The 27,378-nt window shown below is 41.2% G+C and overlaps 1 protein-coding gene across 1 annotated transcript in view; it reads left to right on the forward strand.

Annotated features, from left to right (window-relative positions):
• The window catches only part of FBXO15 (F-box protein 15), a 41,899-nt gene that overhangs the window by 1,075 nt on the left and 13,446 nt on the right, over positions 1-27,378 (forward strand). The window contains exons 2-7 of the mRNA XM_021686251.2: positions 1,904-2,008; positions 5,483-5,725; positions 6,268-6,477; positions 10,115-10,241; positions 11,741-11,823; positions 12,778-12,920. Coding sequence (XP_021541926.2) covers positions 1,905-2,008; positions 5,483-5,725; positions 6,268-6,477; positions 10,115-10,241; positions 11,741-11,823; positions 12,778-12,920 — 910 coding nt within the window. The 5' untranslated portion in view covers position 1,904. The remainder of the gene's footprint in view (positions 1-1,903; positions 2,009-5,482; positions 5,726-6,267; positions 6,478-10,114; positions 10,242-11,740; positions 11,824-12,777; positions 12,921-27,378) is intronic.

A 27,378-nucleotide genomic window follows, 5' to 3' on the forward strand; every position in this document is an offset into this window, starting at 1 on the left:
ACAATAATCTGATACAGGAAATAGAACGAATATTGATTCAGTTTATATACAATAATCTGATACAGGAAATAGAACGAATATTGATTCAGTTTATATACAATAATCTGATCTAGGAAATAGAACGAATATTGATTCAGTTTATCCATCCATCAAATGTTCGGGGACCTTCTCTGTACCAGACACTGTGCTCTGACACTTTGAGCTTCTAGGATGGTCCTGCCTCTCACTTGCCCCATCTCCTTCACCATCCTCCCCCCACTTGCGTCCGCTGCAGTATGAAATAATTAGAATCCCACACAAAGTGACCCAGTGGCAGTGTGGATAGTGATAGTACTGGCTTCGAGGAAATCTCGTGAACAGTATGTAGGAATGTCTTTGATTTTTACTGTTCTAACTATAAAGTGGGGGTTTTCTGCTTTTGTTAGAAGTACAGGGAGAGCCCCCCTTTCATTATGTTAGTCTGCTGGGTAGGAGGGTGAACCTCTCTAATGGCCTTTGAATAGGATTTTAATCCAATTAAATAATTCTTCCTGGGTAAGATTTGCCAGATACCTTTCTGAAATATTTTCTTTAAGCCCAGCTTTACATTTTTTTGAATTATAATTATTTAAAAAAAATAATAACTAAATTTCTGTGAAACAGTTGAATCAAAATATGAAAACTATGTGCAATGGGTAATCAAAATGGTCACCAACTGTACCATCTCTGCATTAGCAACATTTTGTCACTAAAAGCATCTAATTTATTGACTCTGAACGTAAGGAATTTCATTTGGCAGGAGGGATTTAATTAATCCCTGAGCAAAACCGCTTGTTTAAATAAGCAGGGAGTCTTTGGTTAAATATCTCTGAAGGATTTGAGTAGGGGTAGCTTCGACTAGTGACACAGATCAGGCAAGTCTTCCATTCATCATCTTTTCTGAGGATCTACTTCATTCTTTCTCAGTATTATCAGAATCTTGGGACTGATTATTTCCCTATGGAAACATTTGATAACCTGATTTTTTAATTTTTAATTTTAATTTAAAATTAAAAAATTAAATTAAAAATTTAAAATTGTTAAAATCACAAGTGGAGAATAGGGGCAAGCCATTTAAATTGGCCAAAGCGTTTTACTGCCTCAGTTCTCTATCCCCAGGCCTCCCCGCACTCATCTTCTCTGGCTTACTTTCTTCCAGCCTTAGGTCCAAACGTGCCCAAACGTGCCCATTCCTGACTTCCTCACATTGGTAAGGCCTTCTGGACACGTTCAGATTCTGATAGTTGTTTTGTAAAAGTGTAAGGTCATAGAAATTCATGGGGTATTGAGAATCCAGATCAGTGTCATTATTTAGGCAATAAATGAGAAAGGAAAAGAGAGTTCAGAAAATCTGATGGGGCTTGGTGTCTCCTTAAAGCCCCAGAGGAAGGTTTCAAGTGTGAGGACGTGCAGGAAGAGGGCGCGTGAGAGCGGTATGGGTTAGGTGAAAAATAAGTGGATATTTCCTATTCCAGTTCCTTTTTATTTATTTTTTTTTTCGAGGAGGAGGATTCTGTGTTATTTTTAATGAATACCTAAGAATGCATTCTTTTTCTCTTACTTCCTTTTATCTCCCCAAAGAATGATGCATACTTTCATGAGGGAGGTGGGGAAATTCTGCCTGTGGATTCACAGTGTGTGAATATGAATAACACGCCAAGGATGTTAGCTTCCCATAACCTTGGGTCTCTGGATTCGTTTAGGTCATGAGGATTGTGATAGCAGACATTTCAGTTGAGAAACCAGTGGAAGTTAAGGGTACAGTTTGCCTCTCGTACAGGAGGGGTGCTGGTCACCTTCTGTTTGGAGGTGAACACCTGTTGTTTTCTGGGTAACTTTTAGCTCAAATGCTTGCCCGCTTCTCTGATTTCTTCCCCTCTCCCAGGATGCCTTCAGAAATCTTGCTGAAGATCTTTTCCTACTTGGATGCTGTGACCCTGCTATGTGCTGGATGTGTGAATAGGCGCTTTTATCATCTGGCCAATGACAAGTAAGGAGAAAACCAAATCTCTCTCTTGTCTCTTGATGGCGTTTTGATGGAAGTCATGAAAACTAGTGAGACTGTTTTAACCATTTTTTTTAAACGTAAAAGAGTTACTTTTGAAAGTGTTTTTAAGATTTTATTTATTTATTTAACAGAGAGAGAGAGAGTACAAGCAGAGGGGGAGAGAGAGAAGCAGGTTTCCTGCTGAGCAAGGAGCCTGATGCGGGGCTTGATCCCAGCACCCTGGGATCATGACCTGAGCCGAAGGCAGACAATTAACGACTGAGCCACCCAGGCGCCCTTGAAAGTGTTTTTAGAATAGATGTAATATGTCTAATGCTTTAAGTGGTCAAATGGGTATTTCCAGTGATTTGCATTTACATGTTTAAAAAAAAAGGAATATCTTTGCATGAACTGAAAAAGATCAAACTTACTATTGGTGCAGCTGTTGTCTCCTGTATAGAAGAATATATCTCTTGTCTGTGTCAGTAGGCACACAAGTGGGTTCATTGTGGGTTCAAGGGAAATACGCATGTTCTTGACAGTACTAGAATGGATGTAGAACAATTTTTGTATCTCTTTCTTAATGACTCTTAGTAAGAGGTGAAGACATTCACTAAAGCAAAGTGCAGTAAGGCATTTTTCATGAAAGAGGTCAATTAAATATCAAAATTATAGCTCCTTGAAGGGTTCTTACTTTGTTTAAGGATAGAGCTCCAATTACTCAATAAGCTGATAAATTATAAATTGCTTAGTTTCTCTAAATATCACCTCTCCCCACTGACCTTCACAGGCCCAGATAGTGCAGGCACTGGGCCTTCAAGTGGATTTGGGGCCATACCTCTAGTAATGTTCCTTGCATACTTTTATTATTAATTATGTGCCCATCCCACTTTCTTGGGAGTTGTCCTTTAAAAATCTGAGCTTCTGATTAAATTATCCTTGTGTTTGTTTTCTTGTTATAAGAAATATTTTAATCGCATACATTACATTTTATTTTATTTTATTTTTTATTTAAAGATTTTATTTATTTTAAAGAGAGAGAGCGAATGTGTGCGCAAGGACGAGCCGGGGAGTGGGGGAGAAGGAAAGGATCTTAAGCTGACTCCACCCTGAACATGGAGCCTGACGAGGGGCTCAATTCCACGCCCCCCAAGACCATGACCAGAGCCGAAATTGAGAGTCAGGCGCTCCTGCCACTCCTCCTGCTTGTGCTCTCTCTCTCTGTCAAGTAAATAAATAAAATCTTTAAAAAAAAAAAAAAAGAGGTGCTCAACCGACTGAGCCACCTAGGTGCCCCTGCATATGTTGAATTTTATTTTTAAGAGTCATGTCTGATTTTATAGTTAGACTTCATAAAGGGCATATTAACATGGTTTATCAGAACATTAAATTGGCCCCATTTTGTCAACAACTTGTTTGAAGTTTGTCTGTGCCTGACTGGTAGTCAGAATGGCTAACTCTGCTCTTGTCCTCAAATCCACCTTAGTTTTTTAACAGGAAGGGTGATCAAGAAATGACTGTGTTTGGGTTTTAAGTACTTGTTAGAAGCATCTTATACTTGACATTTGTATTTTATAGATAATCAAGCGGCACAATCTGCACAGGATTTTAATTCTATCAAATGTTCTTTTTAGGCTTCACTTTTGGTAAATACGGTAAGCTGACGTGTGTGAAAGTGGTTCTTCATACAGACGTTAGGTGTAACTCTAACTGAAGGTGTGCGGGGTTTGGGGTTTGCGCTCTGCTCCCCCTTCCCCGCAGCGTTTGCTCTAGTAGTTTGGGAGCACTGGTGCGTGGGCAGGAATAGACTCAGCTGCAGTTCTGTGGTGCCCACGTGAGAAATTTGGGAACACTTCTATGGAGTAAAATGATGAGTAAAATAAATTTGAAGAAAATATGAACAAGCTTTTATGTAAAGGGAGTTTTTAAAAGTGCCTACTCAAGGGATTTTGGGGAAACAGTGTCAGATTTACCTACATGGACTCAAATCATCATCATTTTGCAACTCTTAGCTCACGTATGAAAGGCCAGACGTTTCTGAACTGAGGAAATAAATACCTGAGGGTAGAAAACTTGGTGTGAAAGGATTCTGTGGGGTGAGAAATGATTTCAGAGTGCTTACTAGCAAGAGCGTTGGTAGGGGTCAGATTGTGGGTGAGTCTTTTGGGAAGTCCGTGTACTGCCTGCATCGGGGAGACCCGTGTGCAAGTGGAACGTCTGCGAGGTGCCCCTTGCTCTGGGGTGACAAGCGGCTGACAGGCGCGGGGCGTGCCTTCTCCCCGCTCCTCTTGGCCACTGGCCAGCTCATCCCACACCGAACTACACAGAAATGTGGAGACATACATTAGCACATCATTACGTTTATTTATGTAAAGCTCACCTTCCACTGTAGGAAATTGATTTTAGCCCCGCCTCAGTTTCCCCCAAGAGAAGCTTCTTTCTTTCCCTGAAGGAGAGCAGTGGCTGGGAGAGAGGTGCCTTGGGCTCCCTTCAGCCTGCTCATTGCCACTGTTCCTGGGACTTCTCCTGGGCCTCGGAGCGTGATGGGCACGAGGGGCACAGGCTGTGGCTCAGAGCTGAAGCTGGAGTCAACCTGGTGGCTGATGGGCTCTCTGCATTTGGATAAATTTCTTGGTTTCCTCGAGTTCATTTCTGTGCTGCTGAGGAGGCTGAGAAGCCCAGGGGGTGGGTGGGTGGGCTCTGGTTGAGGCTGCGTGGGTACAACCCTGGGCCTACCGTGTCCTCGACTTACACAGACTGGCCTGGGCCAGATCTTTGCACTGGGGCCTCATTACATTGTCTGTTCCGTGGGGACAATAATAGTAGCTACTTCATGGGTTTGTTGGTGATTAAAGTAGTTAACGTTTACAAAGGGCTCAAATTATGCTTAACACAGTGCTCAAAAAATACTAACTGTTGTTGTTTTTTTCTTCATTTTTTTCATTCATTATGCAGTGAGTTTTTTCACTTTCTTCTCTTTGTGCAAGCATAATGTGTTCCTTGTGGAAAAATTAAAACAGAAATCAAAAATAACATACAGTTCCATTGCTGCTGACATTTCTCCGTGTGTGCTTGTATATATGGTTCCTTTCCAGTCTTTTAAAAATGTGTGTACTTAAAATAACACGATAGGAATCACCTTGTATATTTCTTGTTATTTTTCTATAATCTGTTATTCCATTATTGCTGTAGGATGGCAGTGGTTTGGATGATGCCACATACCAAGAGATCACTCATTTTAACTTGACCCTGGGAAACAAGCTTTTCCTTTTAGTACGTGTTTCTGGGGTTGATGAATCTGAAACACTTACCTCGAACTGCAGTTCACTTTAACACATGAGCGACTGTAAATGTTCAGTTTGATTTATTCATGGACCCGGGCTATTTAAAAACGATCATGCATCTCTAAGGTAATATATTGCTACTGCAGGGACATGACAATGTGTCTTAGTTAAAGTAGTTCCTCTTCTCCCCCAGTTTTATTTGGATCAGAATCTATTCAACTGCATTTTCACCTAAAAGATCTAACTGGAAAGTTAACTCAGCAGAGACGACCGCTGTATCTGTGAACTCACTGTCGGTTGAGGATAAAGAAGCTGGATATTGGAAGAAAGAATATATCTCAAAACAAAGAGCATCTGTAAAAGCAGCGCTAGCTCAGGTTCTCCAGCCTGTCAACCCTTACACAGGCCTTCCAGTCAAAACCAAAGAGGCCCTCAGGTACACGGCACCCTCCTGAGCCATGCGCATGGTGGTTACTTGAGGGACCCATTTAACATTTATGTGCATGTCACTGTAAAAAGAAGGATGGTGTAAGCTCAGGGTATTGTGTGTATAAGGATGTATGTGCGGTTATACTGTGAGGGACCGTCTTGAGACATTTGTGTGTTCCTGTGTGTCTGTTAGCTGTATAGTATTTCCCTATTCCATATAAATGGTCTGAAGGTTTTATGAAAAGCAGAAATAACCTAGTAATCTGGTGTAGTAAAGCAGTAGCATCCAGAGCATCCTTCCTTCTGGGCAGAACTTGGTCTTGTCTGTGTATTGCTAGTTCCGAGAACATGGTAGGTGTTCAATGAATGTTTGTGAGGTGAGGAGAAAAGCTCTATAGAGAGGACCATTGATGAACCAAAAATTTATGTCAGGCACCTTCAACTTAGACTTTTTAGGACCTAGATACTTTAGAGATGATATGTAAAATTGACCTTAGCATTTTTTTCTTCCTGCAATGAGGCAATCATTTTTAGCTTTTCTTTCTCCAGAATATCTGGTTTAGGTTGGGTAATTGTACTGAAAGAAAAAAATGGAAAAGAGTACATCATGGAGCACATTGACCTTTCCATAAATGATTCATCAGTGACGATTATGTGGTATGGCAAAAATTGGCCACAGCTAGCCACATTGTCAACCTTAGATTTGTGTGGTGTGACGCCAGTTTTTATGGACCGGTCTAAAACCCCCTCCAAAAATGGGTAAGTACTAATTCAACAGAACCTTTGGGTGAGAACATCTTATGTATAAATACTAGTTGCCATTATTCTTGTAATTTAAAAATACCATCAGCGTATTTTAATTTGATTGCATCTTAAAGACTTCTCTTGCATCCTGGATCACTATAGAATAGAAAAAGAATGGATTTATAACATTTATGATTAGATCTAAATTTAGGTTCCTCATACCTTGGTTGTCTGTAACAGAGAAGAGTATTCTAGTTAACAAAATTCCTAGGTGATTGATGGCTAACCTTTTGAGCTTTTTCGTTTTAACCATTTTAACACAAACATTTATACAACTATTATATCTTCTTTAGTAAATGGTACAGTAACTGTAGTTTAAACATTAGGCCATAAGGTAATAAATCTTATGTTTATGCGCCTTTCTGTTGAACTGACGGGGATGTGTGATCTTGTGCAAGTAGCTTAGTCTCTCTATGCCTCAGCTTTCCCGTGTGTGGAAGGGGGTGGTGATGATGGCAAGGAGTATTTAGCATGCACGGCTGCTGTGAAGAAGAGCAGAAGGTTTCACTGTCAAGTGCCTCAGTCAGATCCATGTGTGTCACCTTGCTGATGTGGACGGAGTCCTTACTCAGGGGCTCTGTCCTCAGGAGCTATGTGCTGAGTCCATATGCATTACAAGTCTCTCCTGCTCACTCTTCTGGCCATTAGTCACTTTCTCCTAAAAGCCAGACGTTGCCTGCTGTAGCATCCTGACCTCCTGAGCAAGTGAGTGCACCTACATAAAAGGCACGGCCAATGGAGAGGTACAGAGCTCGTAGCTGCCTTCTCAGGTCGGTTGCCTGCCCTCGACTGCCTGCTTCGCTGCCCAGCATCCTTTGACGTTGCCATGGCATTTACCACATCATTGTTCCTACCAGCCTGTGTGCTGGGGTTCCACCCCTGGTTTCTCTCACAGGTCACATGTGACCTTGGGATGGAGGTGTTGTCATGGTGCGACAACATTCTTTCATGGCTTCCCTGGACACGGACACATTTTTGCAACTTTGTAACCCGGGACCTTGTTTTAGCTTCTGCTCTGTGGGGCTGATTCTTTGAGGATTGTTTCATTGATTAGGTTTCTCCTTGTGCTGGGAATGTGAGAGCATTGGGCTTCTTGGTGATGATAAAGCCAGGTCTCACTGTATTCTGAAAATAACCTTAATGCTACGAAGAATAACACATGAATAATTTTCCATGATTATATTACTGAAGGTATTTTAGAAGCATGTTTCCTTTTTTAAATGGTAACTTTATTTGGATAAATCCCCCAAATTTCATATGGTATCATGATAGACACCAGATATTTCTAATGTAGTATTTAGGTTTTATGCACTTTGAAATGATGTTTGGAGAATCAGTCCACCATCTCTGTACTAATTTGAACAATATCATGAAATATTATTTATAGGCATTAGGACAACATTATTAACATCACTTAAGATAGTCATAGAAGACGAAGTGGATAGTGTTGCATTATAAATCTCAGTTAAATATATTTTGCTCCTGAAAACTGCCATCCGGGTCAGGAATACTAGATACTGCACAGTGAGAGAAGTGCTAGAATTTATTGGGAAAATTGATTTAGTGTAATTTATTTCCATTAAAACTAAGTGGACTTCAGCCAGCATTTGATAAGCTGTGGAGAACAGACACTAAAAGTGTTTTTTAGGAATCTGTTTTGATGGGCTCTTTTTTTTTTTTCTTTTTAAGATTGTATTTATTTATTTGACAGAGAGAGACACAGTGAGAGAGGGAACACAAGCAGGGGGAGTGGGAGAGGGAGAAGCAGGCTCCCCGCAGAGCAGGGAGCCCGATGCGGGACTCGATCCCAGGACTCTGGGATCATGACCTGAGCTGAAGGCAGTCGCTTAACCAACTGAGCCACCCAGGCGCCCTTGATGGGCTCTTTTATCGCAAGTTGGAGAGCAAATGCCTTGATCATGCAGAAGTACAAACCCCTTATGCATGTGTGTGACAGCAAAAGAGAAATTTGGTGATTGTTATTTGGGTCTTTTTTGTTTCCTCCATGAGAAGTTTTTCAAGAGCAGTGAAAACCTTATTTATGTAATTGGCAATTTGAATTTTCCTGTAATTTTTACCATTCTAGTCAGACTCATGAAATTTTCTCCTCGCAAGTGTTCTCCATTTTGTGGTTTATGCTGTACTTCTCCAAGTTTGGGAAGAATGTTGGGTAAATATTAGCCTTCATCTCTCTCTGTGGTCTGTGAGGCCAAGGCACATGAGGACTTAGCCCCTTCTCTGTGGGGTCTGTTTAAACTGGTCTGGAGCCATGGTGGAGTGTTCTCCTTTTGGGCCCATTGAAGAGTGTGAGAGGAGGCTTTTTTACGCCCCACCCGGCCTCGTCTGTCCACACAGGCAGTGACTACCATTTCTGAGCACCTTAGGTTTGGATCTAAGGTTTCCTTGATGCTGGACTTAGGTTCCTAACCCTTTGTTTGGCTTCCTCCCCGTGTAGTCTGCCTATGCGGGGTATATTTTTAGGTCACATATCGTGCACATGCTCGCCGACCGCCTCTCCCTAACCATTGTGGTTTTCAGCACAAAAAGTCCTTTGAAAATTGAGGGAGAGACCAGGGTAGTCTGGAAGCTGCAGATCTGGTTCTGATGCTTAAAGCCTCCCCCTCTCATGCTCCCACTTGGAAACGGTGCCACCGCTGAACTCCTTAGTTTTCTCATTCTTTTACTTAGTGAACATTTGAATACCTGTCTCCTGCCGGCTGGTGTCTTAGGAGCTGGAGGAGAATGCTTGAATGCCATGTGGCCCCAGCTCCTTAGGGACTTGCCTCTAATGCTGAGCTATGTTCATTGACCACTGAGATCTCATCTCCCTTATAATTTCCTAAACTATCTCTATGTCCCTGGAAATGACAGACATCTATGTTTACCATCATAGTGCTTATAGAATGTTTCATTCTGTTGTTTTTACCTCTTATGATGAATAGCAGAGTTGTGTTTCCTTACACATCTGAGTTGTTACCCTTAGACACTAATTCTAATACAGAGTTCACAGTGGATCTCCTTCATGACAATACTCAGGATTTGGGTTTAAATTCATTTTCTAATATTAAAATTTTCAACCTCTCTGAGTTATCCTTGATAATAACTTTAAAAGGTATATATATCTATATATCTCTATATATCTGCTTTCAGACAGCCTACTGAGACCACCTGCTTTTTGTCATTTAAAATATTTTGTCTTTGCTTATGCATTATTTCCCTTGATTAGGAATACATACGAGAATCTACTTTTGATGGTGACATTGTGCTGGGCTCTGAGGGAAAGAGGAGAAAAGATGGTTCTTTCTCACCCTCATGATTCTTCCACTTACTTCTGAATGGGCTGTTGAGTTGAGAGTAAGAGCAAGGAGGAGGGGAAGGAAAACATAGTTGGGTGAGAAATTTGGGTGTGTCCATTTTCCTTTTATTTATAGGAGTTTTTATGTCCCCTGACCCTCCATGCACCATTTATTAGCAAGGTGCACATGATTAGCATGGTCTTCAAAAGTATTTTTAGATACACTAGACAGAATTGTTAACACTCCAGATGTGAAAGCTCATTTCTCTTTCTTTCCTTTGTCATGGATGTTCAAAGACCTCGGTGGCATTCTTTAATTGCAAAGTACAACCTGAGTAACTTAACTGAATCCACCATGATTGGCTGGGACCGACTCATCCGGATCTTCTGTCTACACCCAGGCCTCCTGGTGGGGCTGTGGAAGGTAAGGTTCGAGTCCCTGCCTGCTCTGTGCCATCTTCCTCCCAGCTCCACGTTGACTCACCATGATGCATGACACCAAATGTGAGGTCCCTCCAACTTTCCACTAACGACATTCTGTTTTACGTCCTAACAACTTCATTTTTCTAGCTAAATCACCCCCTGTTCTGTGGAGGCCACTCGGCTGTTCTGCTGTCACAAATGACAGGCAACCTGTTCTTGCCTGCATGGTTTTGTTCGCGTTCTCCCTTCCGTGTCATGGGAGTCTCCCCCTTTCTCCTTCCCAGCGGTCCATGCTCCTTCCTCCTCCTTTCACAGCCCGTGTCTGCCAGAGTGTCTCTTACCCTGTGTTTACCCAGTCTCCACACGTGTTTCTGATCCCAGACGTGTGGCCTTGAGTGTAATCTGCCCTCCAGGGGACAGTGTCTAAAGAGTTCTCCTTTCCTACTAGATGAGGTTTCTTTTTTCACGGGGTGAGGCTGTTGGCTGGCTCCCTCCTCTGGGGTTAGTTTCTGGGCAGTCACTTCAGTGAAGAGTGTAACTGTGATGTTTCTCTGTACCCCACACATGTGTGGAGATCTGTGGCCTTGGTCTGTGGTGGTTTGAAGATAGAAGTTCACAAATGTGATGCTGAGAATAACAGTCCACAAGTCTAAACAATGCTGGACAGAACCAAGATCTACGGCATCATCCTCTCATCATACTTTGTCTTTCTCAACCTGCTGAGGCAGTCAGTTTTTCTGTCCCTCCCTAGCTCTCTGCGTGAGGGTGACTTGTGGCCCAGGCAGCAGCTGGCTTGCTGGGCATTTCCTTGACTTGAATTCATCAGTCTGTGTTGGCTCACGTAGTGTTGGCTCACGTAGTTATGAGAACCCTGGTCGGTCCAATATTCCTCTGGCTGGCTACTGGAGAGCGGTGCCTCAGATCGCACATTCTGGATTACCTCCACCAGTCAGTGTCAGCTGTGAATTTGGGGAGAGATGGATGTCTGTTCCTCTACAGTCACATTTTCTGCTACTCAGCCTGGTGGGTGACTCTGTTCATTCCCCCTGGCTTTGCCAAGTCAAGCAGGTACTCAAGAGAGGAACCTATGCCTCTGATGTTAAGTATTTGTGGAATTAATCTTGTATATGTGAAGGTCTTACCACTATTGTCCTTATTTTGGGAAAGAGTTTGAAAGAACCTGGAACTAACAATGTATATTTTCACAATTGTGTATAATAGAGTATTTTGATATTTCACAAGTGCTAGGATGTTAATCCTTTTGGTACTGCATGATCTGTGTATTTGGGTGAATTGTGGTCCTGCTGTCAATATGACATGTAATTCTTATTGGATAGTAATAATGTATTAGCAGTAATAATGCATTAGTATTGTGGTAAGCTTACAGTTGTAAGAAACTGCATTTATTTGTAAGATGAATGTGCTGCGATCTTCACAACGACCTTGTGAAAAATTAAAATATTTCAGTTGAAAATGTATTCTTTCTAATTAACTTTTCAGAGGGAGGAAGAACTGGCTTTTGTTATGGCAAATCTTCATTTCCATCACCTTGTGGAGAAGAGCACGTTAGGCTCAGCCACTGTGTATGTATTTATATGTGGATGTGTTAAATTTTTGTAGAGTCAATGTAAAGGATTAGAAGTTGATACCATCTTAATATCCCGAGAATAGCTACAAGGATATTCTGTTTTTAATCAGTAGACACAAGCCAACAGGCATAATTACTTAGCTGTTGCTAAAATAATTGGATTATTCATGAGTACATATTTGCTTTATTTGTTTTGGGTTAAGGATTATGTCCCTAGAAGAATATTATTTATGGGGACAGGATAGTGTCATTACTGCAAGATGCCAGTGCATCAAGATGCTTCCCATTCTTTGCACTAATGTGAGTTTTCATATCTTGCAAGGCACGCAGACCCATGGCTGAGTCGGGTCTGCAGATGTGTTTTGCTTGGTTAACACAGTATGTGTCTTTCCATGAATTTGAAGGTCTTCAGTGGGGGAGTATGCTTTTCATTTCACGACTGCTCTCAGTACTCATTTTTTTAACAATTATCTGAAAAGCTCCTGAATGTTTTTGAGTTTGTTACCTTACAAAGTAAGGGTTTTCTTACTGAATAAAACTTAGTCCCTCATAGCTTTGGGTCTTCTGCCTGGGTTCCTGATCTGTAGGTCTGTTGTGTGGTGCATTTTCCTGCTGAGCAGCTCCATCCTCTGGTTATTGAGACTTCTGAGGAGCAGAGTTGTCTTTGTAGAGCTGCTGTCCTAGGCAGATCCCAGAAACGTGTTCATCTTTGGTCATCTTGTGGATCCTTAGGGAACTCATTCCTTTGCCTGTTTTTATAGAAGTTGGTGAAAGGAATACAAAGCGTTTCTTTTGAGTTCCCGGTGTGGAAGATTATCGGGAACCCTGTAGAGGATTGATAGGAGCTGGTGTTTGGATGGATGTTAATTTTTTTAAAGAGTATTTTCAGTTTAAACATTTTATCTCTGGTGTTGACAAACTTGTGTGTATGTTTTGTTTTGCTTTTTAGCCCCTACGAGCTACCTCCTCATACCCCTCTTTTGGATGACAACCCAGAGTACGGACTGCACGGCTACCAGCTCCATGTTGATATGCACAGCGGTGGAATTTTCTACATGTGTGGTACATTTCGCAGTCTCTTTACCAAGAAAGGTGAAACTGAGTTTTTGTTTCAGTGTGAAATTAGAAGGTTGGAGATAACAGGGGACCAATTTTTATATCTGAGTTAAGAATTGTCTCTTCACTGATCATCTGTTGGCACTCTGTCTTCCCATACCCATACCTCATCCTAGGACTTGTGGAATCCCATGGCCGGATCTAGTCTCGTTAGCCTTGGGCTCCGTCTCCTTCATTGCCATCTTTCTACCTTCTGGAATATTCTCTACTCATCTTTTCTATAGATAATCTCCTTACTGTTTTGCCCTGCTGTGCCTCCTCCCCCTACCTCAAACTTCTTCCCTTCTTTCTCAAAGGAATTCTCAAGTAAACTTGCCCACAGGGCCAGTGTAACACGTGTCCAGGATAAGAATAAAGAGAAACCACCCTTCTGTCTCTATTGCATCCATGTTTATCATGTTCGCCAAAGCTGAGACAGACACTAGAGTGGGCTGAGAGGGAGGAGGCCTCCGTTGAGTGAAAGGGAAGAAGGAATGTAGAGTGCCCCCTGTTCTCCTTTGTCTCCATTGTTTCCTCCTTTTCTTTTTTCCTTAAAGATTTTATTTGTTTTACTAGAGAGATAGAGAGAGGGAGAGAGCACAACAGGGGGAGTGGCAGAGGGAGAGGGAGAAGCAGACTCCCCGCGGAGCAGGGAGCCCAAAGCAGGGCTGGATCCCAAGACTCCGGGATCATGACCTGCGCTGAAGGCAGATGCTTAACTGCCTGAGCCACCCAGGCGCCCCTCAAGTTAAACATTTTTGGTAATATTTTATAGGGGAAATTTTATACTTCATTTCTGAATATCCTCTTCCCCAGAATTCTTTCATTTAATAGATTTGACATCCATTACTAATCCTTGCCTGAATCAATTTCTTTTAGTGTTTAGAAAATGGTGATTTTCTAATTTTTGGTGATTTTCTTATTAATGGTGATTTTCTAATATTTCTACATTTATTAGTTGAGATTTTCTAAAGAAATTCCCCACATCAACTGGTGAACTCCTGTAGTGGAAGGGTAAATGACCTTTCTCTTTTGACCACCAATGCTCAGATTAAGGAATGGATGTTATCATCACCTCCTGTGGTGGAAGTTATTTTGAGTGCACTCTCTCTCTTTTGTCTTTGTTGTTTAGTGTCACTGTGGACGCTTGGTTTTTTACTTATTCAATAATTTATAGACAATTACAGACATTATTCTTTTTGAAGCTAAAATTGTCCTTAGTTTGATCATTGGGATCTACTTCAAGCTGGCTTCTGTGCCCTTTTGATACACCCCCATTGTCTTTGAGTTTTTGTTTTTTGACTCAGGATTTCTAGGTTCTTCTATGCTTGTTGGCATTTTTATTAGAATTATGTCAAATATATATATTGACCTGAGGTGAATTGACATCTTTGTTGTTGAATTGTCCTACCCAAGAATGTGGTTTGTTTTTCATTTTGTTCAAAGATACTTATATGTCTTTTAGGGTGTTTCAGAATTTTTTTCATACTAGTTTTGCCCATTTCTTGTTAAGATCTTTAGTATTTTATCTTTGTTACTTCCCTTTCATTGTATCTTCCAGTTGTAATGTTTTATGTGGCTTTGGTCTCAGGCCATAGATTAGGTTGGAAAGTATTCCTTCCTACCTCTGGGATTTTTTGGAGGCTTTTGCATGGAATTGGTAGTAGTTCTCCTTAAATGGTTGGTGGAATTCACCTGGGAGCCATCAAGGCCTGGAGCTTTCTTTGTGGGAAGGTTTTTAACTTCAATTTCTTTTATAGAGAGAGGGCTACTTAAGTTATCTGTTTCTTCTTGAGTGAGATTTGGTATGTTGTATCTTTTAAGACATTTGTATAAATATTATGTTAGATTGATCAGTGGGTTAAGGAGTTTTTTGGCTTGCTGCTTCTATTACGAATTTCTCTGTGAATGTTCACCAAATGATGGGCACTTATATCCATTATTTTATTAGAGATTGCAAAAATGAGGTTTCCCTAGTTCAATCATTCCCTCTATGCCCATTATCTAGGATCCTTCTGTAAAGAAGAGTTTTCTCTCATCAACTATTTAGTTAACTGAAATATGATTAGTACGGGAAGGGCAGGGTACATGCTTGAGTCTTTCTCTTCATTTACAGAATAGTGATTAATGCTCTAACAGTCTTCAAAGATGACTTAGAGGTTTTTTTTTGGGGGGGGGAAGTAGTGTTATGAACTCATAGATAAAAAATGTAGTTTATGTATTTTAGTCTATTTTCAGTCATTATTCCTTTTATAGTTACTGTGATGCTCAAATTGTCGTCGTCTTCTGTGGTCTTTTGACCTGACTAGTCATCTTTGGTAGCTTGCTTATACTCCAACGTGACCAGATACCTCGAGCTCATCTTGCTGTTTCTTGCACAGATCTGGAATTAACTTTTACCTAGGAGCTCTGCTTCCACTACACTATGGTATTTAGAAACTATAATCTAGATCCTGGAGATGCACGTTGCTCTTTGGTTTTCATTCCTTTTAGCGTTTTCTGTAGGCAGTGCTAAGAAAGTTTGTAAATTTTATAATGGGAAGAAATAAATCACGCATTCATCTAAATGAAAGATTTTAAGGTTTTTAATTAACTTCTTTGACTATATACTTGGTATCTCTTTCTCATGCTGAAAGTCTTTGTCCCAAACAACGTCAAAATATATAATAATTTAAAAATAACAATACTGGGGCGCCTGGGTGGCTCAGTTGGTTAAGCGACTGCCTTCGGCTCAGGTCATGATCCTGGGGTCCTGGGATCGAGTCCCACATCAGGCTTCCTTTGCTCTGCGGGGAACCTGCTTCTCTCTCTGCCTCTGCCTGCCACTCCCCCTGCTTGTGCTCTCTCTCTCTCTGTCAAATAAATAAATAAAATCTTTAAAAAATAAAAAAAATAAAAAAATAAATAAAAATAACAATACTGATATTGTTACTAATAATGAACCCATTGAATAATGTTCTTTTAGTTAAGATTTTCCTGTGACTCTTTATGGGCTTAAGATACATCATGCCAGAGAGTTAAATCACCTAAAGTAATTCTCTGTGTGGTTATGCTACCACTTTGACATACAATCAGAGTGATTTGTTTCAGTTGATTTTTTTATTTTTCAGGATTGCTTTCCTTCTATTTTTATATTTAAAAAATTTACATTCCACATTTACATGGTTTATAGTTGAAACTATAAAACAAGGAAGTTCAGAGAGGTTTACTTCTACCCTTGTCCTTCATCCCTGCTCTCTCCCTTTCTTCAAAGGTGACCCTGTATATTGGCCTTTGGCTTATTCTTTAAATGCTCTTTTCTGAATATAGAATGCTATATGTCAGTGTATTTATATTTCTCCCAGTTTTTCTAAAGAGGCGTATGATACTACTTTTTAAAAGTTCCTTGCTTTTTTCCAGTTGGTAATATATTCTGAAGATTATTCTTTAGAATGACATAGAGATTTTTCTCATTCTCTCTTTTTAAACCAGCTATAGGTAGGCAGTTTTTAAATGGTTTCTTTCTGTGATTTCCAGGCTTTGCTATTACAGGTAGAGGTATAGTAAATATATGGCCTTTTTCATACATCCTTTTATATTTTGCCAGTTTGTCTTTGGAATACTTTCTTAGGAATCGGATTGCTAGGCCAGAGGGCAAATGCACATATTATTTTGAAAGAGACTGTCAAATTCCCTTCTATGTTGGGGGGGGGGATTTCTAACTTAATAGGGATACGAAGTTAATAAAATATTTTATTACTAGGGATGTTTGTTCTAGGTTTGTATTATGTGTTCATACAAGGCAGTTTAGTTAAGGAACTTTCTATTCCTAAAGTAGCTGGATTTTTTAAAAAAAATATTGGAGATGGTTGTTAAATGTCAAATACATCTTAGGGCAACTATTGATGATCATATGATTCCGTCTCCTTTATGCTACTAATGTAACGAATTTCCTCAGTATATCTTCTAATGGTATAGTATATCTTCTTATGTCATATGTATGCTTATTTATAAGTTACTGTTGGTATTTGGTGTTTTCCATTTACACTCACAGATTATTTATAGTTTCATTTTTAAAAATCTGTTTCTGATCTGGTTATAAGCAGGTTTTCTACTTTTCATTGAATCAGTTTTTAGTATTTATATGATTTCCTAGAAAGTCATCTGTTTTCTTTAGGTTTATTTTGATCTCTTTCTAGCTTTTTGAGTTGGCTGCGTTGTTTAATTTTCAGGGTTTCTTGTTTTTCTTCAGTGCCCTTCCTGCTAGGCCCAGAATCTTGGAGTGTCTGAATCAGGAAGGAACTGAAAGGTGATCTAGAAAACGAGCCCTCCTGGGCTTGAATGTGCTCTGCAGCCTCTGCTCAGGGTCCTGCCCTGGGAATGGCCCTCCCAGTTTTATGAAGGTGTGAAAATTCTGCCTTTTTTCTTAGTACTTCAACCCTTTTAACTTTGTTCTGTTATTTGAAATAGAGAATAAAATCTCCTTCCTCTTTCTGTTACATACTCTTGAGGGGGCTACTAACGTGCGGCGGTCAATCCTCAGGGTACAAACACATGTGCCCTCTGGGTTGTGTTAGCGGAGAATTTGTTCTCTCTCTTGGGACATCCTCAAGTGCCCTCTCACTTCCAGTCTTTCTTATCTAACAGGATCTAAGGAGCCTGCGCTGTGTCCTCCAGGGATTAGGTGTCTTAGGTCAGATCTTAGGGGAGTACGTATTACTTCGGAGGAGAGGACTCACCCTTTCCTAGTTCTAAACAAATACAGCAAAACCTCGATTAAGCTTTGTATGCATTCCTTATACCTGAGCTGTGCCCTTAATAAGGAAGACGATAGTACAGGGAAAACTTGTGGGCACTCATTATAGGTTCTTGCTGAATGTTTTATGTTTATATTAATTATTCAACCTAATCTTCATAGCAAGCCTGTGAGTTGGGTACTGTTATTGGTGAAGTGGCTGGAGCTGGTAGTGTAGGTCAGTTCTCTAACGACACACAGCTCACACATGGCCGAGCACCATCTGCACCTGCGTGGGCCAGTCTCCAGAGTGTGGGTCTTAAATACTGGGCTGCATTGTCTTCCATATATTTGTACTTTCAGGGACATGCTTCTAGAATATGCGTTCTTGTGTGTGTGACTTGGTCTGTCTTTTGAAAGTGTTGGCATCCTAAGGGCGCTCAGGAAGGGTCCTTCCAGTCCGTAGCCACTTCTCTGTTAATGCTGGTAGCCCGCTGGGGAGGCCAGATGATTATACAAGATCCAGAGACTGAGGGAGATGGAGGAGGATGGGAAGCTGAGATGGAGGTAACTCACCTTTCATCTGTTTTCACAATTAGAAAACAGATTTCCACCTTGAGAAGCTTGCACATGCGGGACGCCTTTCCTTGGCATGTGGTTCTGCGCTCAGGAATCAGCAGAGGGCGCTGCTGCCATCCACGTCCTCGCACATTTTAAAGAAGTACAAACTGGAATGTCCTCTACAGTTTTTGAGAAACTGTCTTGTGGCACCATGTGGTATATTTAGTAAATTCTGGCTATGTCATTGCGGTTGGGGATGACAACACTTAGCCCTGGATTTTAAGAACACTTTTTCTCCCTATCAAGGATAAAATGTTTTATCATCATGCCCCCAGCATTGAGGTGGGTCTGTCCACTGTTTGTCGTCAGTGAGACATGAGAAACCTGGCCTGATTCTAACAAGGCCATCTGTAGGGATTGGAGGAAGTAAAGGGGCAAGGTAGGATGGTGCCGGGCACAGGGCAGAGACGTGTCAGACACGGGGCCTGCCCTCCTCAGGTTGTACAGAGAAACCTGCGGAGCCAGGTGGCAGGCACATGCGGGGGGCTAGGGATTCGTGGGGGGTCCTCAGGAAGGGCAGAACAAGTGACCAGTGCAGTGTTCAGACAGGGTAATGGGCAGGCGTCCAGTTAGCAGGAGTCATGGGGCATGGAAAGGGCACAGCTTTATTAAATATGACATAACTTATAAATGGAGCCTGAATTTGGTGATTGTGTAGGGTCTTTAAATAAGAATTCTGAGGACATACCAATTTAGTCCACAAATTCACTGCAGTTTTATTAAAAAACCCCTGTGGGAATTTATAATGCGACTTGCAAAGTTGAGGCTAAAATCCACTTAGACATACTCATGTGCATATGGAGTGGCTGATAAAAGTTTTGTTTTAAAATTTTAATTGTGAGGTAATACATTCTTTCCTACATATGATGTGTGGACAGTCTACGGAAAAAACAATAAAACCCACGTAGCCACCACGCAGCTTAGGAAATCCACCATTACCAGTGTCTTTGAAGCCACCTCTGTGTCCCTCCTTGCTGGTTCTGTATGTTGTGTTAACCACTGTTCTGTGTATTAACTTGTTCCCTTGCTTTTCTCTTTTTTGTAACTAAACTTCTTTGTATTGTGCACTGACACACAGAAATGCATGAAACAGATCATCATAAAGCAAACACCTGTGTGATCACCATCCAGGTCTTGGTTAAATTTTGAAAATGGATAGTTAGAGGGGACTGGCCTTACCTCCTGTTAAACCCACTGACCAAGAGTGTGTGCTGTCACTGAGGTGGAGCAGAGCCCCTGTACACATCTTTTGTGGCTCCAGAGTCTTTTATCAGGTTATTCCCACAAATGCGGGGCGCACAGCACAACAATTACTAGCTGTTTTAATGAGTTGTACCACGATATACCTGTATATCTGAGCATACCGTCATCTTCCAGAGGATGTGTATATATTTCTCTAGAGTGGTAGTGCAGAATGCATTGTACAGAATCATTTGCCTAAGATTGGCTGGGAAACTCTTGAGAATTGACTCTGCAGGGAGTACACATAATCAAAGGATTCATGCCATGTTTATATTCAGGTGGCCCAAGGCCAGTGAAATATCAGAGTGAGTTCTGGCCAGTTGAGATGTTCTCCATCACAGTATTTTCTCTGAACAAGCTATCCCTTTGTTCTGTTTTCTTAGTCTCATCTTAGTCTCTGTTCTCAAAGTCTCATGGACTTTGCTGCAAGGTCCTTTAGATTTTTTTTTTTTTCCTTTTTATCATACATGTTACTGCAAACAAAGCAGAAGACCCTGGTTAGTTCTTGGTGCCTGGAGTGAGATTCCTGACACGCAGAAGAGACCAGGCCTGAGCTGGCTCAGTGGGAGATACCCAGGATGAGCAGTACCTCCGCAGCCCACCAGCAAGGCCCTGCGTTCGGCAGGGCTGTCCTCATCCGCTGAAAGCCATAGCTAATGCCTCTTGGCTTAGGATCCCAACACTGGTCTGGTGGGCTGAGTTCCCAGGCTGGTGACTGCCCAGCCCTGCTATATTCTTCACCTGCCTTCACCCATTCAGGTCAGAATGGGCTCTATTCCAGAGTGCTCAGGAGTAGCCTAAGGCCTCATTTTATAAGATATTGCTCAAGCTTCTTCCCTTAGTCAGACACTGTATTGAGGGGTAGGAATTTCTACCTCTCAGCACTACCTCCCATAAAAGGATCTGTGTCCTTTCTTCTCTCCCTCAAGGCTTGACTCCTTCCCCTTGGAACTTTGTCATATTCCTCCCCCAAGGAACCTGGGAAGTTTTCTCTTTGTATTTTTGTGTGTTCTGCCACTTTGACAAGTCATGGCTGGATTCAGAGTTTTCCTAAAGGATCCATATTATCTCTCTTCAAAGAAAAATTTATGATCCCTGTACCTGTCCATACTTGCTACCTGCTTCTTTGTGTATTGTCCCTAAAATCAAGCTAAAAGGCAGTTTAGGAGAAGAAATATTTTGTCACCTGAAGTAGATTTATGAGAGGCAAAGGGGTAGGAAGGATAAACAGTGAAGGAAATAATGAAAGAGTGGTTTGTGAATGAAACTGCGAGTTAAGCTTGCAGAAGTGCCTCGTGTATTTCTCTGTCTGCATTCTGTCTTCTGTTCTTTGGGAAACGTGGGTGGACTGTGGCCTTGGGTCCTCAGGACCAACCCGGGTTCAGTGATTCACGGGAGTACTCACAGGACTTAGGATATAGTAGTATTCATGGCTAAGGTTTATTAGGGGAAAGGGTACAGAGCAAACTTGGCAAAGGGGAGAACGTGTGTGGGGGGATGTGCAGAGGAAAGCCCTCTGCCAGGGAGTCACCTGGGAGGCACTTATTTTCTCCAGGAATGAGCTGTGAAAACACGTGTGAAAGGTTGTGTGCCTGAGAAGCTCATTTAAAGACTCAGTACCTGGGGTTTTTACTGGGGACTGGTCCTGTAGGCACCCTCTGCCTGGCACTGCAACATTCCAGACTCCCCGAGGGAAGGACGCTCAGCATAAATCATGTGGTTGACATAAGCTTTTTGGAGGATGATGCGGTGAGCCACTCATATGGGTTAGGAAAGATGAGGTGGGAATCCTTCTGGAATCCAAGTGCCCAGACAGCCACGGGCCAGCCTTGCCAGCAGGCCTCCCTGAGAGTAGACAGTCCCAGGGCTGCTGTGTTGACTCAGCTCCGCACAACTGTCTGTGAGCACTTCCACGGGAGTGTGGTCCGGCCTCTGGAAGGAGCAGGCAGGAAATACTGCAGCTGCGTTTTTGATGTGTAAATAGAGCTTGAAAAAAGGCATGATCAGCAATGCAAACTATGAAGGAATGTGTTTTTTTCATCTTTGTATCAAGCTAATTACTACCAATTTTCAGAAGCTAAAGGAAAAGGGTTTTGCCCAGGACAGCATGTTGTAGCCTTTTTATCAGGATTGGGAGGGAGTGATAGAGAAGAAGCAAAGGCAAAGGATTTTTAAAGTATGCTGCTTCTGTCATTTGACTTTTCGAGTTGTTAGAAAAACGCATTTAAAAACGAATGCCTTTTTATTATAGGACTTGAAAATTCTGAATATATAGAAGTTTATAAGGAAGCAAATAAAATTTACCAAGGACAACTACTGTTTATATTTTGGCCCATTTTCAAACATACAGCTCTATTTCTATCTGTGGACCACATTTCGTGAACAGTGCCATACTCTGCCTTTTCCCCTTACGTTGTGGGCATTTTCCCACATGGGAAAATGTCACTGAATCGTTTAGCAAATTTGATCATGAAAAGTTGTATGGCCTCCGATTGTTTGGTTTTATCATGATGCATTGACCCGTTCTCTCAATGGGACTTTTGGTCTCAGTTTTTCATGATTGTAGCGCTATTGTGATGTGTGTTATTTTGAAAAATATTGGATCATTTGAGAGGTGAAAGTGACATTTGATTGTTTTACATCTTCATGTGTCTTTGAATGTTTGACTATTTACAAAGGCTGTTGACTACAGTAGAAGTGTGTGGGTGTGGCGGCCGCTGGGTGGGCTGTGTGTGTTGTGGGGGGCATTTTCACAGGAACCACCATGCTGCTGCCTCTCCCAGGCATGTGGCCATGGCCAGCTTTCAGTGTCCTTGCTTATTTATTTTAAGTCATCTCTACACTCAATATGGGGCTCAAACTCACAACCCCGAGATGAAGAGTCGCATGCTCATCAGACTGAGCCAGCCCTTCACCCTCTTGTGTATTTTGTTATGAAATTATGTGTCCCTCCCCCAATATAAAATTTCTTACTGATGAATTTTTATCTAAGTTTTCTCTATTATTTTAATGCAGTTATTCTTTTCTTTTCTTTTCTTTTTTTTTAAAGATTTTATTTATTTATTTGAGAGAGAACGAGATAGAGAGAGCATGAGAGGGGGAGGGGCAGAGGGAGAAGCAGACTCCCCGCAGAGCAGGGAGCCTGATGCGGGACTCGATCCTGGGACTCCGGGATCATGACCTGAGCCGAAGGCAGTCGCTTAACCAACTGAGCCACCCAGGCGCCCTCCAGTTATTCTTTTAGATGTATTTAATAATCATTCGGCCAGATTTTAAAAGATCTCATTTGGATTTTGATCAGATTTGCTTTAAATGTGTATGTTAAGTTGGAAGGCATTGATCTCTTTCTATTTAGGGTTTCAGACTCTCTTCTTTATTTAAGTCTCTGTCACTGCCCTCGGAAGAAGTGTTCTCTATGTGGACCCTCCACTCACTAGTGCTTCATTTTTATGTTGCCATTGTGAGTGAATTCTTTCAGCTTATGTTTCCGTGTTCTGTTAGATTCAGGCTATACCCTACAGAGTTTCTGCAATATGCTCTTCATTAAAATACTGATTAAATAATACATGTTCAGTACTTAACTCTATAAGACACAATAGAAAATATTGAGGGGAGAAAAAGAAGGTATGGATTTCAGAAACTTCTTTTTCCTCCAGAAAAGTGGGGTTTCAGCTGTTCAGCAGAACCTGATAAGCCCAGATAACCTCTCTTTAAAGAAATTCTACTTGTAAGGTTTTAATACTTTGTTTCAAATATTTTTCATAGTAGCATGTTATCTCATTTTTACTGTTGTGATTCCAAAAATAAATGACTTGTTTTGTTCCCTCTGTTGATAGTAATTACTTTCTATGTTTCTAGGTCAGATTATTCTCTCTAAGCATTTATCATAACACGAAGACATTAGAAATAGTACACTCCCGTCTGGGGGTGGTGATTACCTATGAAAATTAGAACAGATAATTCTTTACAGTGTCTTCTTCATTGGTTGTTAGTACATTTTTCCTATTTTGTCCATTTGGTGAGCCATTATGAAAAATCAGCATTACAGGTTACCGTTCACAGAACAGGAGAACCCGCATCTCCATACCTTTTATGCCAGAGCTATATACAATGGAATATCATGCAGCCATAAAAAATGAAATCTTGCCATTTGCAACGACATGGATGGAACTAGAGGGTATTATGCTGAGCGAAATAAGTCAGTCAGAGACGGACAAGTATCATATGATCTCACTCATATGTGGAATTTGAGAACCAAGACAGAGGATCATAGGGGAAGAGAGGAAAAATGAAACAAGATGAAACCAGAGAGGGAGACAAACCATAAGGGACTCTTCATCTCAGGAAACAAACTGAGGGTTGCTGGAGTGGAGGGGGGTGGGAGGGATGGGGTGGCTGGGTGATGGACATTGGGGAGGGTATGTGCTATGGTGAGTGCTGTGAATTGTGGAAGACTGATGAATCACAGACCTGTACCTCTGAAACAAATAATACATGATATGGTAATAGTAAAAAAAAAAAGAGTTGAAGTACCCTATCTAAAAGTAAGACACAGGCCATGTGATTTGTGGGACCCAGTGCAAAATGAAACTGCAGGGCTCCTTGTTGGAAATGTAAGGGTTTCAAAATGACAGCAGCAGAGCTGGCTGTGTCTGAAGCTGGCCCTGCAGAAACACAGGCTGTGTGAGGAGAGGCCTCTTTGTGGGTCCTTCTCATCGTCTCCTGCTGTTCTGGACTCTGACTTCTGTGTGACATTCGACCTCAGATTTTGATTTTTTCTTTCCCTATGGCGATTTGAATTTTTAAAATAATTTAAAAGGAAGGATATGAGGTCTTTATTTTGTTTATGTTTTCACTTTCAAGCATATTGTTTAAATAATGCATTGTGCTTTTCTCATGGATATTTATTAAGGCAATTGTGAAAAATAGAATCTTTTTTTTTTTTATTTTTTGAAAAATAGAATCTCTTAAAACAAGCAGTTTGAGGAAGTTACGTCTAATAAGAAACATAAGAAATGGGTTTTCTAATTTTTCCCTGGTGTGAATTTAGTTGTTATTAGAACCTTAGACCATCAGGACGTTGAGCTTAGAGCCACTTCTCAGATCACAAGCATGTTACCCTCCATGATTCCTGTACCTTCTACAGACCTCTTGGGTTTCTTCTTCTTCTGGTTCTTCGTTCCCTTTCTGCCATGATTTTCAGGGCACACAGCCTGGGTTACATGTTTGCTGTCAGTCACCTCAGAGCTTCTACTTTTCCAGTCACCTCAGAGCCCCTTTCCTTGTTGCCCTGTGGCTTCCCTGCATCGATAACTAAAATACTGCTCACCGTGATGCTGCTTCCTAACTTGAATGTGCCCCAGTTCCTTGGGGGAAATCACAAATGGGTGTCCATTGGTGCTGTCAGACTCCGGCTTACCCCTTGTTGCGACTCAGAAGTCTTTTAATCAGCTCACCGTAAGTCCCCTTTATATGTCATATAAGGGATGTTTAGATATGATCACAGTCCTCTTCCTGCTCTGTTCCTTGTTCTTGGGCTCACTACCTGATGTGCTAAGAAACATTGTCACCTCTGTGCTTCCTGATCTTCCTCTCTCATCTGCTGTCACATTGTCAGTATATTACAGTCTCTTTGTGTTCTTTCCTGTTTCAGCGAAAAAGATGTCCCACTTCTTTCCAAAAAGTATATCCCAATTTCTTTTCCTAAATATAGATGCTCCTACCCCCTCTGGGACCTGCATTTAGCCATTTGTGTCTCAGCATCATCTCAAATCTATTTTCCCATCATCATCTTTTTTTTCCACTTATATTCATGTTTTCTGATTCAAAAATTATTTTAGAAGGGGGAAAAAAAAAAGCACTTCTGTACAGATAAAAAAATTTGGTTGAAAACTACAGAAAACCTAACCTAAAACTGGCTTAGCAAAAAGAATTCATGTTGAAAAATCCAGGGGGAGGTTTTATTTCAAACAGTTTGATGTGAGGGCTTATTGCCTGTCAGTGGGACTGGATATGTCTAGACAGCCTGTCTGTCCCTCCTCGTCTCTCTCATTCTGATTCTTCCTGCTTCACTATATTCTGAGTTACAGTTCCTACTTTCAAGGCAGCTCTGGCTAGCACTAGATCTCATGTCCTAGTGTGAGGTTCTCCTTTCCAGCACCCCCTCCCCAGGAGTCTCATTGCATCTCCTTGGCTCTAGTCGGCGTAGGGACTCATCCCTGACTCAGTAATGTGCCAGGTGTATTGGGATGCTCCGTATCTGAGCCTGGATGCTACCATCTGAAATATGGGGACTGACCTGCGTGTGTGTCTCAGAGGAATACTAGAACATGCTTAGTGAGAAAGGCAGAACAGATATTGGCGAGCCCAAAACAAATATCCATATACCTTCTCCTTAAACATCTTTGGAAAGACTAGCCTAGAAAAAAATAATGCATAGTGAAATAGACTGGATTGATAGAATATTGGTCCACAGGCATGGAAGATAGAACTGGGTCTTATGAAAATACCAGTCTGAATATTTACATCAATAGAAAAAGTTATTTTGAAACATTATTGAATTAATGAACAGTGAGCTTTTAAAGATTCTAAGTACACACTTTATCCTGTTGAAAATCGAGTTTTTGTCACCAGTACCAGGAACAATACTAGCAGCAAATGTAGCCTGTTAGGGTTCTCGCTAGTATGAAAGAAGTAGAGACTCTGTGGCTCAGAGACTTAAGAGATTTTACTGATGTTGTCATACTCAACAGTTCTGGATTCAGGAGGGAAATTGTCCTACAGATTTGAGAGTTCTACTTTTCCAGTCTCCTTCTAACACAGCTCCAATTCACTTCACTCTTACAGTCCTTACAGCAAGTGAAACCAGGGGAGAAATTTCTGAACCTCATCATGTTCAGAGTCCTCCTCTCTTTTCATAGTCCATGATCTGTGTCTGTATTTAGCTACTTAAATTTCATGTGTATCAGGGGTTTGGGAAACAACAGAGGTATCTGAAAATAGCCGAGAAAAAGAGAGAAGCTATGTGTTTGCCTTGAGGAAATTTATGTTAGATACCTAACAAGGAAAGGGGGAAATACTCAAGATTTTCTCACCTGAAGAGCGGATGCCTATTCTTTTTGATCATTAGAGTCTAATGACTTTTCTGTCTTGTTATTAATTATTCCTTTGTAACGTTGGAGTCTCTGCAGCTTTAAATTATTAATACTAAATGTATTTGAGTTTGTAGGGTCTTCCTTCCTCTTTACCCAAGATTTACACACCCACCTGAGAGTTGCTTCCTGATGTCCAGTCCATTAACTCATGGTACTACGTTGGTCTCTCAGATGGCGCTCCAGGGCCCCACCTTACTCAGTGCTCGCTCTTCGGGTTGATGTGTGTTGCTTTTCCTGCCTCAGGCAGTACTATTCTGCTTTAACCCCCTTCCCTTTTCTCCCTGTTTGCCTTAGGAAAATCATTCAGTCAAACCAAACAATCAGTCAGTCTCTGCTCCCAACATTCTTTACTTCCTGCCTTTTCAATGTTCTATTTATGGGGCAAAAAATGAATTCTAATCATAGCTGAGAAATGAGAAATGTGATTAGTAGTGCCATTAATCACGCCATAGAAGACATGACCTTTATTCCCAAAGACTGTAGGTTATTTCAGTAAACCTCTAACATGCAGAAACAATCCAGTATAATTAAATGTTCAGGTGTATGTGCAGCAGGGGTTAGAAAAGGAAGAGATTAGTGTAGGCTGAAAGGTGCTGTTAGCCATGGAGGTGAATATTGAAGTTTTGAGGGACTAAACTCCCTAAGGGAAGAGGAAGAAAGATCTGAGGACACAGATTTGGGCATTCCCAGAGTTATCCGTTGATAGGAAAAGAACCGCTAGTTG

Source organism: Neomonachus schauinslandi, chromosome 14 (genome assembly GCF_002201575.2).
Source record: "Neomonachus schauinslandi chromosome 14, ASM220157v2, whole genome shotgun sequence".
Taxonomy (NCBI): Eukaryota; Metazoa; Chordata; class Mammalia; order Carnivora; family Phocidae; genus Neomonachus; species Neomonachus schauinslandi.